The sequence below is a fragment of the Labrus mixtus genome, chromosome 19, assembly GCF_963584025.1.
Source record: "Labrus mixtus chromosome 19, fLabMix1.1, whole genome shotgun sequence".
In the NCBI taxonomy this organism is placed as follows: Eukaryota; Metazoa; Chordata; class Actinopteri; order Labriformes; family Labridae; genus Labrus; species Labrus mixtus.
This window is the reverse complement of record NC_083630.1, coordinates 2027501-2040000: the sequence shown is the minus strand read 5'-3', so window position 1 is coordinate 2040000 and position 12500 is coordinate 2027501. Positions and strand designations below refer to the sequence as shown.

General features: G+C 44.4%; 1 protein-coding gene across 3 annotated transcripts in view; it reads right to left on the bottom strand.

The window, feature by feature from the left end:
- The window catches only part of LOC132994009 (guanine nucleotide exchange factor VAV3), an 82454-nt gene that overhangs the window by 25941 nt on the left and 44013 nt on the right, over positions 1-12500 (bottom strand). For 2 of the 3 annotated variants that reach the window (XM_061064074.1, XM_061064075.1), the window contains exons 3-12: positions 6976-7034; positions 6704-6769; positions 5930-6038; positions 5609-5710; positions 4609-4677; positions 4137-4421; positions 3922-4017; positions 1134-1202; positions 401-487; positions 201-286 (exon numbers count right to left, since the gene is read on the bottom strand). In XM_061064074.1, the coding sequence (XP_060920057.1) occupies positions 201-286; positions 401-487; positions 1134-1202; positions 3922-4017; positions 4137-4421; positions 4609-4677; positions 5609-5710; positions 5930-6038; positions 6704-6769; positions 6976-7034 (1028 nt within the window). The remainder of the gene's footprint in view (positions 1-200; positions 287-400; positions 488-1133; positions 1203-3921; positions 4018-4136; positions 4422-4608; positions 4678-5608; positions 5711-5929; positions 6039-6703; positions 6770-6975; positions 7035-12500) is intronic. The other variant, XM_061064076.1, reaches the window with a different exon arrangement.

Sequence of the window (12500 nt, the reverse complement as noted above, 5' to 3'; positions counted from 1 at the left end):
CAGAGACGTTACAGTGACGTCTCTACAGAGATGGATTCTCTCATGCAGCTGACGTTCAGACGAGCACTAAGATAGGAATAACCTTCACCTTCACGACACACTGCTTTACTTAGTGGTACAGTTACACACACTCTGGCTCTTTTCCAAAAACACTGAACCTGACTGTGGTTCAGCTGCTGTCGATCACTCAGACACCTCACCTGTCCTGTTTGGCTCGTTTGTCCACCGAGGCCACGCGTACCTCCCCGTCACCTTTGGGTCTGCCGTACGTGCTCAGCGGCTGATTCTGCAGAAAATAAGGACGTTTTGTGAAACATTTCCAAAGAACGGAGAGGTGGAGAAATGCTTCGTCATCGGGTAGAAAAACAACAAACGACAAATCGAGAACCTGGTGACTCACCAGGTTCTCGATGGATTTCTGGTACTGATCTATTTCCCGTAAAGTCTCGTTGTCTCTCTTCACCTCGTTTACGTACTGAGCCAAGTCCTGCACACAAGGAAGAGAAATATATGAAACTCTCTTTGAAAATGAAACCAACCCCCCCAGCACAGAAAGAAGCATGTTATTTCACTGCCCCCCCGTGTGCTACACCTCGACCCGCCTGCAGGCTCCACTGAGCTTTACAACAACATGCAGAGTTTATAAAAGCAGGTAAAGTCAAACACCGTGCACATGCAGTCACTTGTAACGATGCTGCAATATCTTAAAGTCTATTTTCAGCCATGACATGTCGACCTGAGAGTTAAAGCTACATCAGACTGAGATCATGTCTCAGGTAGAAATACAGTTCAACACAAACTCCACCGATCAGTCAGAGTTTAAAAATTCACATAAAGAATATTTCAAACCACAGACGAGCTCTAAGGAGGAGTTGAGTATAGAGGAAGGAGGACTCAGTAAGCGTTTGGTTCTGCAGCTGTGGGATGGAGCAGCTGACTGACCGGCACGATATGAGTTAAAAATGAGATGTGCAATAATGTTCAATATCACCATGACCAATTAAACGGCACCAATTCATCTGAGGGAACCTGTTAGCTACCGTTAGCTTCATCCCTAGCCCTAGTGCTGACTGCAGGTGCATGCTGGGATATGACTGTGGACATCAAATCAGACGGACAAACTGATGTCGTACCTTCATGGCATCCAACGCCGTCCTCAGGTTGCTCTTGTCCGTGGTGTCATGAGTGTGTTTCAGCAGCTCCTGTGACACAGAAACAAAACATCCATCACAGTGGGGTCAAAGGTTACGTTGGGAATACATACAATAATTCTGATTACCCTAACTCCCCATTCCTCATCTCCATTATTTAAAAAGAACCTTTAATCTGACCTCCAGACCGGCCTCGGCACAGGTCAGGGGTCAGAGGTCAGAGGTCTGATCTCTGATCTCTGTGAGCAGCTCGTCTGAGAGGTGAGACGCGTTCACTGAGAGCTGCAGAAACTTCTTTTTTAAAACTCTGGAGGATTATGTTTGGCTGCCTGTTTGCAGACAAAGAGCTCAAAGCAGGAGCTTCATTTTCTTTATTTTAAATCCAGAAGTGTAAACAGAAACAGCAGTTATCTCTGAGCCATGGAACAAAACAAACATGTAAAAATATATGAACATTGTTATCACGCTGCAGACACACATGAGCAGCTAGAGCTGCCACCGCAGATATGCTGAGAGGAACGCGAGACAAATCCTGTCCTGGAATAAATCAGATCCTCTGTGTGTGTGTGTGTGTGTGTGTGTGTGTGTGTGTGTGTGTGTGTGTGTGTGTGTAGTTATCTTGTTAGTGTGTGTATGTGAAGGAGTGTGTATCTGAAATTGGTTGCCTGTGTCAGTGCTGCAGCGTAAACAAGACATCTAGACCTCAGCAGAGCAGGATAAGGAGGGATACCATGCATGTCCACACACACACACACACACACACACACACACACACACTGAGCCGCTAAGGGAGATATATAGGTCTGCTCAGCACACTGTTTAAATCCCTGGTGTCAGTCAAGCTGAACCTGGGTGTTATTATCAGCAGTCTGTTTATCTGAACCTGCTCTACCTCAGAGCAGGTGTGTGTGTTTGGGGGGGGTCTGATAGCAGGGGCCATACATGATGGAGTCTGTGAGTGACTCGTGTTGAGCGGTGGAGGAATGATGAGCAGACTCAGTGAGGAAGAAAGGGAGGAAGATCGATGAAAAAAGAGAGAGAGAGAAGCAGAAAGAGGAAGTGACATCACACGAGTGAACATGTTCATCCCGTCACCGTGAAGGCGAGAAACCAGAGGACACTTTAGGGATCAAAGGTCACATTTATTAAATTAACATGTTTAAACATGTTCTGCAGAGTCTACAAGTCCCAGCATGCACTGCAACCCGGGTCTAGCTCTGATGCATTTCTAAACTCTCTCAGGTGTCTCCTCTCTCTTTGCTTTTCTGTAGTTATGTTGTAAGAAAAGAATGAAGAGACTAAAAGTTGAAATATTGTTTTTCTGGGATTAATGGCTCGAGGTTTCAGACAGAGAGAGTCAGACAGGACCGAGAGCAGAGAGGGGAACATGAGCAGCAGCAGCACCACCTAGTGGCACAGAGTGGTACTGCTCATAGTCTGATATATTCACAAACATTTTCATACGTCCTCAGTGTGAGTTGGACCTTTGGACTTAAAAGCTTTTTAAAAAAACACTCAACCTGAAGAGAAACGTAAAGAAAATGTATTTATTAAATATCAGATTTGAATATTAACATAAAGAGCCAACACAGAGTTTAATTGTTTAAAAGAATCAATGCAGGGCTCGTACTGTTCAGGAGACGGGACTGATGGGATATTAACATTTTAGAGACTTTTGATTTTTTATTAAGAACGGTTAAATGGTAGCGCCGTTAGTGGTTAGTGTGCACGCTCCATGAACAGAGGCTGTAGTCCTAGAAGAGGGGAACGCGGGTTTGGCCTGTGGCTCCTTTCCTGCACGATGTTCCCCCCCCATCTCTGTTTCTGTCTGTCTCTCTCTCTCTCTCTCTCTCTCTCTCTCTTAAATCTTTACGACCTTCTGCTCATGAAAGGTTTCACCGCAGCTCATCTGGTCTCTATTTAAGTTCATTTTAAAGAACATGATGCAGACAGGTATCAGCCCGGACAGACTGAACTGGCCCCGTGTCGCCAATCAATCTTTATTTCTATAGCACATTTAAAACAACCTAGATTGACCAAAGTGCTGTGCAAAAACACAATGTAAAAACAACAAGTAAAATAACATATAGAATGAAGCACAATAAAAACACAATAAATAGAAGCATGAATAACATTTAAAAATGTCAAGCTCAAATTGTATTAAAAGCCAGAGCAAAGAGGTGAGTTTTAAGCAAAGATTTGAAGTTGTTGATGGACTGAGCCGTTCTTATATTAACAGGTAGACTGTTCCACAGATTGGGGTTTTTAGCCTGCACCTTGGAACATCCAAGAGCATGTGGTGTGTTGAGCACATTGCTCTGACTGGAGCGTGGCGGTGCAACAACAACATTACGACTCCAAGTCTTCTGCAGGTGAAAACTTTTGAAACTATTAAAAACCTTTTTGTGGCGTTGAGAAGTGTGCGTGCATATCTTCTTTTTCTTCTCTCGGGTGTTCTGGTTTCACCGGATGTTTGTGTCACCAGCTCTTTTTAAACTTTAGATTGTTGACTCTCACGTTACGTAATAAGAACAACAAAGCCGTGAGCTTTGAACAACACATGCTCTAACTATTTAAAGTATTCATTACGACCTCTGTCAGGTTTATAAACTAATATCTTAAAATAAAACACTGTGGGTCCCGACTCATGACATCGTCTTAGATTCTCTTGATATGACGTGTAACGTTACGACATGTTAACCTGTTCCTGTCCATTACAATGGTTGTAGTTGTGAAAGAGGAGCTTGTGAGGTGTTAGAGGAGGTGTTACCTGCAGGAGGAGTGGGTACTTTAAGACTCTCTGCATGGGGACCACCAGCAGGTCTCTGAGAGTGAACTTCCCATAGTTAGCTCTTTTTGAACACTCCTTCAGAGACAACAAAGAGACACATCACGTTAGTGCAGTGCCTCAGGCTGACACCAGAGGGCGCTCTCTGTCTTCTGTCATGTCACTGCGACTCTAAACAATCATTGGATCAGATTCACCTCCAGCTTCATGCGGACGTCCTCTCTGTCTTTACAGATGTGGTCCAGAGTGGCGATGGCCGTCTCCACATGGCTGCAGTATTTACCATAAATCAACAACCTGAGAGACCAGATGAGAAACACATGAAGAAGAGGAAGGGGGGAGGGGGGGACACACAGAGCTGACATGGACTCACAGTACCTCTTTTTGTAGGTGATGAAGATCTGGTACAGGTCCTGAGCGCTCCTGCTGAGCACCGACTCCCGGATCTCAAGCAGCAGACATTTATGAACTTTGACCAGATCCTGAAACACAGCAGCACGGACGCTTTAACGCAGCTCATCCCTTCATGGTTACTCTATGACATCAGTGATTTTTCATCACACGGGTCAGAGAAACAACAAGCATCATGAGCGAGGACAGTGACAGACTTCCTGCATGAAGCTCCCGACCCTGGAGGACTGTGTGAACAGCTCTATCATGTAGACTCACCGGGATATTCACAAACATCTTCTCCATCTCGGCCAGGGTCAGAAACATGGTGAGGGGCGTCATAAAGTGCTGCAGAGAGAGATAGAGAGGGGGGGGGGGGGGGGGGGGGGTGAGTGCAGCTCGTCCCTGTGCAGTCAGAGTGAGAAAGTCATTTTTAGAGAAGTTATGATATTATAGAACCGAGTGTAAAAGAGCTGCAGTCAGCAGAAACACCGCCACAATCATTTGGTTTCAGACTTTAATGGTTTCCTGTCTCACCTCCACGTCTCAGAGGGGCGAACGAGGAAATGTCCACAAACATTTTATAGCCAAAGTCATCAACCCGCACAGACCTCTGGGAAATCTGCACGCAACCTTTTACCAACCAGAGCCAAAACGACGAGGTGAGGAGGGGAGGAAAGGAGAAAAGGAGAGGTGAGGAAGGTAAAGATAAGGTGATGAGGAGAGGACAGGTAACGGGGGAGGAGAGGTGAGGAAAGTTGGAGATGGGGGGAGATGAGGGAGGGACAGGTAAGGAGAGGTGGAGAGGAGGTAAGCTGAGGAGGGGGGACAGGTGAGGACGGGAGGACGTCTTCAGTCGTGTGAGCGATCAGGTGAGGAGGGGGGACAGGTGAGGACGGGAGGACGTCTTCAGTCGTGTGAGCGATCAGGTGAGGAGGGGGGACAGGTGAGGACGGGAGGACGTCTTCAGTCGTGTGAGCGATCAGGTGAGGAGGGGGGACAGGTGAGGACGGGAGGACGTCTTCAGTCGTGTGAGCGATCAGGTGAGGAGGGGGGACAGGTGAGGAATGAATTTCATATTCTGTAGTCAGAGAAGCTGAAATAAGTTTAATGGAACTTAATCTCAATGAGCCAAATCTTTACATCAAACTAGAGATGACACGATTAGATCAGTCTGTAGGGACTGCGGATGGGCGCCAGAAGGTTGCCGGTTCCAGTCCCGGTAGTGTGTGTGTGTGTGTGTGTGTGTGTGTGTGTGTGTGTGTGTGTGTGTGCTTACCTTCTCTATTGACTCCAGAGTCTCTGTGTATTTCTCCTCCGTCTGTTTGAGCTCCGTTAAACAGCAGCTCCTGATGTCGGTCTCTGCCTGCTTCTGAAAGGCCTGCACACACACACTCATGTTATTGTTTTATACTTCAGTCTGAACCCAGGTGAGATTAAGGTGTTTGTTAGAAAGATTTAGATCCTGTCGTTTTAACACAGAGGACAGACGTCCTCCAGGGGTTATGCTAAGCTAATACTAACTTGTTGTTGTTTTTTGTGTGTGTATGAATGAGATAAATAAAAAGAGGTGAGTGTGGTGAAGGATGAGACGACCCACCGGAGGAGGGAGAGCTTCAGTCTTCATCAGGTCCTCGTAGATCTCTCCTCCTTCTTCATCATCGTACACACAGTCGTACAGATCCTCCTCATCCTCCACGCTCTTCTCACTGCAGCACACAGAGAAACACTTTAAAGAGTAACTAAACCCTAAAACCACTTTTTTCAAATATAAACCTCTGTATTTGAGTATTAAGTAGTGTTATGGATCAATTTAAGTCCAAATCTCGACATTTGAGTACAAAGTATTGAAATTAGAAATTTCACATCACTGCCACAACAACACCAGAGCTCTACACTTTACTCTACCCCTACAGGTTTCTCTTTTTTTAAAGATTTTTTAAAATCTTTTTGGTGACAGTGGATAGAGAGAGAGAGAGCGAGAAAGAGACATCTGGAGATGTTTTATGTCCTGATTCAGTGATTGAGTGAGGGACTAAATGTTTTCCACCCACACTAGGGAAACACTCTGAAAGCTAATGAAGTTCATATATTAACTTAGGGTCGGGAGCGGGACCCCTTCCTCTCATCCATCCTCATCCCTCCTTCCCTTCCTCTCTTCCATCCTCCCTCCTTCATCTAATTCTCTGCTCAGTCTGGGTCGTGGTCAGCTCTGAGACAGAACCCCCATCCTGAGTCTCCCTCTGCCATCACACTTATTCCTCTGTCTCCTCCTTCATGTGATCTATCATTAAATATATAAAATGCATATCGCTGTGGCGTGCTCCTTCTTAGTGAAGCTGCATTTAAAGTGAGCATGTGTGAGCAGACGTACTCAATGAGGTCCTCCAGGTGGTTATAGATGTCTTCATCTTCAACACTCTCCTCCGACGGGAACGGCCTGAAACACACACGCACACACACACACACACACACACACACACACACACACACACACACACACACACACACACACACACACACACACACACACACACACACACACACACGTGTCATATTTGATCTCATGTTGTTGTTTTATAAGTTGGTATGAAATAAACTTGATCTTTAAATTCTGCTCTGTTGTCTCCTTTGGACCGGACGTACCTGATTCCCGTCTGCTGGGCTGTGGCTGTGTGGGACAGTTTGGACAGAGTGTCCATGACCTGCAATCAAGAGGGAAACTTCACTTTATTTACTTTATTTACATCGATGAGACAAACATGAGATCAGACAGTGAAGGCTGAGGATCAGAGAGAGAATCATCAAACTGCTCCAGAAAAGATCTGAACATTTAACAGTTAAACATGACATGAGGTCGTTTGAGTCTGCAGGTGAGCACAACAAAAAAGTGCTCAAATATAATCTCAAACAAAAGGTTTAAACCCTTATTTAATCAACATCTTAATAATTTCTGACGTTATGTTTAGGACAGCTGAGGAGAGACGGGAAACGTCGGGATATCAGTGTAGACTGAGGGTAGATTCTCAGTCATCCAGGTCATGGTAAACCTGAAGCTTGATCCAAAGCACAGGACTGGTTGAAACGTTGGGAGGAGAGAGAGTGGGGGATGAGGTGCAGCAAAGGGCCGAGGTGGGATTCAAACCCACGGCCGCTGCGATGAGGACGACAGTCTCTACATGGGGTGCACAACATCTCCACTAGGCTATCAGTGCTCCTTGGGTTTTTTAACATCAAGCTGAAGTTCTTCTTTGGTCCATGAATCCCTTTCAGGAGAACTAAACGAGCCCAGATATAACCCATCTTTAAACATTACTTTGTCCTTCTTATGACTGATATGTGTTTGCATTTGTTAGGGTCTCAGTGCTGCAATACTCAAATGTAACACAAGAGGGCAGCACTTTCCCACAATACAACACCATACTGACAAGCTGTGACAGTGTGTGTGTGTGTGTGTGTGTGTGTCTGTGTGTGTATAAGAACACTTACATATAATATAAATCAATAACTCTTCTTTAGTTGAATATAAATCCATTAAAACAAACTCATGATTTAGAGATCCAACAGATGATCAACAGGATGTTTTCTCTCTCTGGAAACTGAACATATCTGAGTGAGTCGGGGACTTATTATCTGACCATAAGCAGCTCTACCTCATACACCCTGAGCTAACGAGACAGGAGCATGAGCGAGCTGTGAAACCAGAGAAGAAGAACGATGCCGCCTCAGTGAGCATGTGTTATCGTGCAGCGGTCACTAATCGATCGTTCTGTGAAGTTAACCGTGTGCTCTCATTGGCTGACATGATTGTTATTAGTATGTCATGTAATTTCACGCCGCTGCGCCCCGAACTGTCGCTGCCCTTGACCCTCGGTGGTCATGTGACCTGTTCGACTGATAATCAGCTGCTGCAGGAGCGACGCACATTTATTATCAGACAAACACACAAACACATCTTTGTGATCAGAAAACACTCTGCAGGGAGACCTGATCATCCAACACTGTGCGTAGCTGCTCGTCTACACACACACAGACGTGCACGTGAGACACACACACATTAACACACACACACACACACACACACACACACACACATCACATATGTAACACAGACACATTAGGCCTGCAGCACAAGCTCTCAGAGATCAATACTGATCACACAACAGGCCGTCCCTCCCCCATAGTCCACACAACACACACACACACACACACACACACACACACACACACACACACACGTTTCTGCTGACGTCCTTTAAACTGAACAACAAAGGGACTCAAATGTGATTTAATCCTTTCACTTTTTTAACCATCAGGGTGTTTCATTAAGACTCTCGTTGATCAATAACACGACGTGTGAACAATCAAACTGCATCACATCCATCAAACAGAAGGTAACAGACTCTGAGTGATCTGTCTTTAGTTAATAACCATCAAAAACATCACACACCTCGGAGCAGCGGTGCATTAATAACACTGAAAAACATCAGAAAATAATCTGAACAGACGGAGGAGCAGAGGTGAGTGTGAAGGAGCTCCATGTAGCTCTGCAGACACGCTCAGAGGAGGAGCAGAGGTGTGTGTGAAGGAGCTCCATGTAGCTCTGCAGACACGCTCAGAGGAGGAGCAGAGGTGAGTGTGAAGGAGCTCCATGAAGCTCTGCAGACACGCTGAGAGGAGGAGCAGAGGTGTGTGTGAAGGAGCTCCATGAAGCTCTGCAGACACGCTGAGAGGAGGAGCAGAGGTGTGTGTGAAGGAGCTCCATGAAGCTCTGCAGACACGCTCAGAGGAGGAGCAGAGGTCATATTACAGTCCATCCTATATCTCTGACTGTAAATATGATTATGTTGGATCTTCCGCTGTGACATTGCATGTGCTACTCTTCTGCTACCCACTGTATCGCCTCCAGCTCCTCCTTTGTCACTGCATACAGCCCTGAGAGGCAGAACATGTCTCTACAAACATTTCATTATTCATTTATAAGGACAAACACATAAATCAACTCTTCTATGAATGTGTGTCAGCCAGGCAGCAGAAGTTTTAAGACCTTCAGGTAATAAAAGAGGGTTATAGAGACTCTTGTGTCTCCTGCAGGAGCCGTTAAAAAGCTGACAGAGTACGTCAGGTGATTTTAAAGAGACAGAGTACGTCGGGTGATTTTAAATAGACAGAGTACGTCAGGTGATTTTAAAGAGACAGAGAACGTCAGGTGATTTTAAAGAGACAGAGTACGTCGGGTGATTTTAAATAGACAGAGTACGTCAGGTGATTTTAAAGAGACAGAGTACGTCAGGTGATTTTAAAGAGACAGAGTACATCAGGTGATTTTAAAGAGAACGTCAGGTGATTTTAAAGAGACAGAGTACGTCAGGTGATTTTAAAGAGACAGAGTACGTCAGGTGATTTTAAAGAGACAGAGTACATCAGGTGATTTTAAAGAGAACGTCAGGTGATTTTAAAGAGACAGAGTACGTCAGGTGATTTTAAAGAGAACGTCAGGTGATTTTAAAGAGACAGAGTACGTCAGGTGATTTTAAAGAGAACGTCAGGTGATTTTAAAGAGACAGAGTACATCAGGTGATTTTAAAGAGAACGTCAGGTGATTTTAAAGAAACAGAGTACGTCAGGTGATTTTAAAGAGAACGTCAGGTGATTTTAAAGAGACAGAGTACGTCAGGTGATTTTAAAGAGAACGTCAGGTGATTTTAAAGAGACAGAGTACGTCAGGTGATTTTAAAGAGAACGTCAGGTGATTTTAAAGAGACAGAGTACGTCAGGTGATTTTAAAGAGACAGAGTACGTCAGGTGATTTTAAAGAGACAGAGTACATCAGGTGATTTTAAAGAAACAGAGTACGTCAGGTGATTTTAAAGAGAACGTCAGGTGATTTTAAAGAGACAGTACGTCAAGTGATTTTAAAGAGACAGAGTACGTCAGGTGATTTTAAAGAGACAGAGTACGTCAGGTGATTTTAAAGAGACAGAGTACGTCAGGTGATTTTAAAGAGAACGTCAGGTGATTTTAAAGAGAACGTCAGGTGATTTTAAAGAGAATGTCAGGTGATTTTAAAGAGACAGAGTACGTCAGGTGATTTTAAAGAGACAGAGTACGTCAGGTGATTTTAAAGAGACAGAGTACGTCAGGTGATTTTAAAGAGACAGAGTACATCAGGTGATTTTAAAGAAACAGAGAACGTCAGGTGATTTTAAAGAGACAGTACGTCAAGTGATTTTAAAGAGACAGAGTACGTCAGGTGATTTTAAAGAGACAGAGTACGTCAGGTGATTTTAAAGAGAACGTCAGGTGATTTTAAAGAGACAGTACGTCAAGTGATTTTAAAGAGACAGAGTACGTCAGGTGATTTTAAAGAGAACGTCAGGTGATTTTAAAGAGACAGTACGTCAAGTGATTTTAAAGAGACAGAGTACGTCAGGTGATTTTAAAGAGACAGAGTACGTCAGGTGATTTTAAAGAGACAGAGTACGTCAGGTGATTTTAAAGAGACAGAGTACGTCAGGTGATTTTAAAGAGAACGTCAGGTGATTTTAAAGAGAACGTCAGGTGATTTTAAAGAGAATGTCAGGTGATTTTAAAGAGACAGAGTACGTCAGGTGATTTTAAAGAGACAGAGTACGTCAGGTGATTTTAAAGAGACAGAGTACGTCAGGTGATTTTAAAGAGACAGAGTACATCAGGTGATTTTAAAGAAACAGAGAACGTCAGGTGATTTTAAAGAGACAGTACGTCAAGTGATTTTAAAGAGACAGAGTACGTCAGGTGATTTTAAAGAGACAGAGTACGTCAGGTGATTTTAAAGAGAACGTCAGGTGATTTTAAAGAGACAGTACGTCAAGTGATTTTAAAGAGACAGAGTACGTCAGGTGATTTTAAAGAGACAGAGTACGTCAGGTGATTTTAAAGAGAACGTCAGGTGATTTTAAAGAGACAGAGTACATCAGGTGATTTTAAAGAGAACGTCAGGTGATTTTAAAGAGACAGAGTACGTCAGGTGATTTTAAAGAGACAGAGTACATCAGGTGATTTTAAAGAGAACGTCAGGTGATTTTAAAGAGACAGAGTACGTCAGGTGATTTTAAAGAGACAGAGTACGTCGGGTGATTTTAAAGAGACAGAGTCACTCTGATACAAAGTCAACATGTTTAAATCAAATCTGTTGGTGTGGCTGATTGGCTTGTACACGGCGTCCAGAAGCTGCAGATTCACAGAGTGTTCATGAACACAGCTCTGGAGTGTTTCCAGCCTGAGCTGGCAGCGACTGAAGCGGACGAGTTGTGTTTTTTTTGCTTTTTGGCTTCACTGAATCCTGAATGAGTCACACTGACTCTCAACAGATCTGACCATCTGCACACAGCCAGGACGAGTCTCTAAACAGTCGCAGGCCTCGCCCCTCTATGAGCGAGCGTCACACTGGCTTTAGAAATGTCCAGAAAACAAAGGAGGTGAGAGGTTCAAGAGGAAACACAGTCATCGGTCAGCAAACACAAATAAAGATGATTACTGCTGCAAGAGTTAAAAATAAATCATGATTCAGAGTCACTCCAGAGAAACATCAGTGTGTGCGTGTGTGCGTGTGCGTGCGTGTGTGTGTGTGTGTGTGCGTGTGTGTGTGTGTGTGTGTGTTCTTTAACGCTGCGCTGAGCAACTGTGTCATCACACCAACACACCAACACACCAAACACACCAACACACTAAACACACCAACACACCAAACACACCAACACACTAACACACCAAACACACCAACACACTAACACACCAAACACACTAACACACCAACACACTACACACCAACACACTACACACACCAACACACTAACACACCAACACACTACACACACCAACACACTAACACACCAACACACTACACACACCAACACACCAAACACACCAACACACTAAACACACCAACACACTAAACACACCTACACACCAAACACACCAACACACCAAACACACCAACACACAAACACACCAACACACCAAACACACCAACACACTAACACACCAACACACCAAACACACCAACACACTAACACACCAACACACCAAACACACCAACACACTAACACACCAACACACTAAACACACCAACACACTAACACACCAACACACTAACACACCAACACACCAAACACACCAAACACACCAAC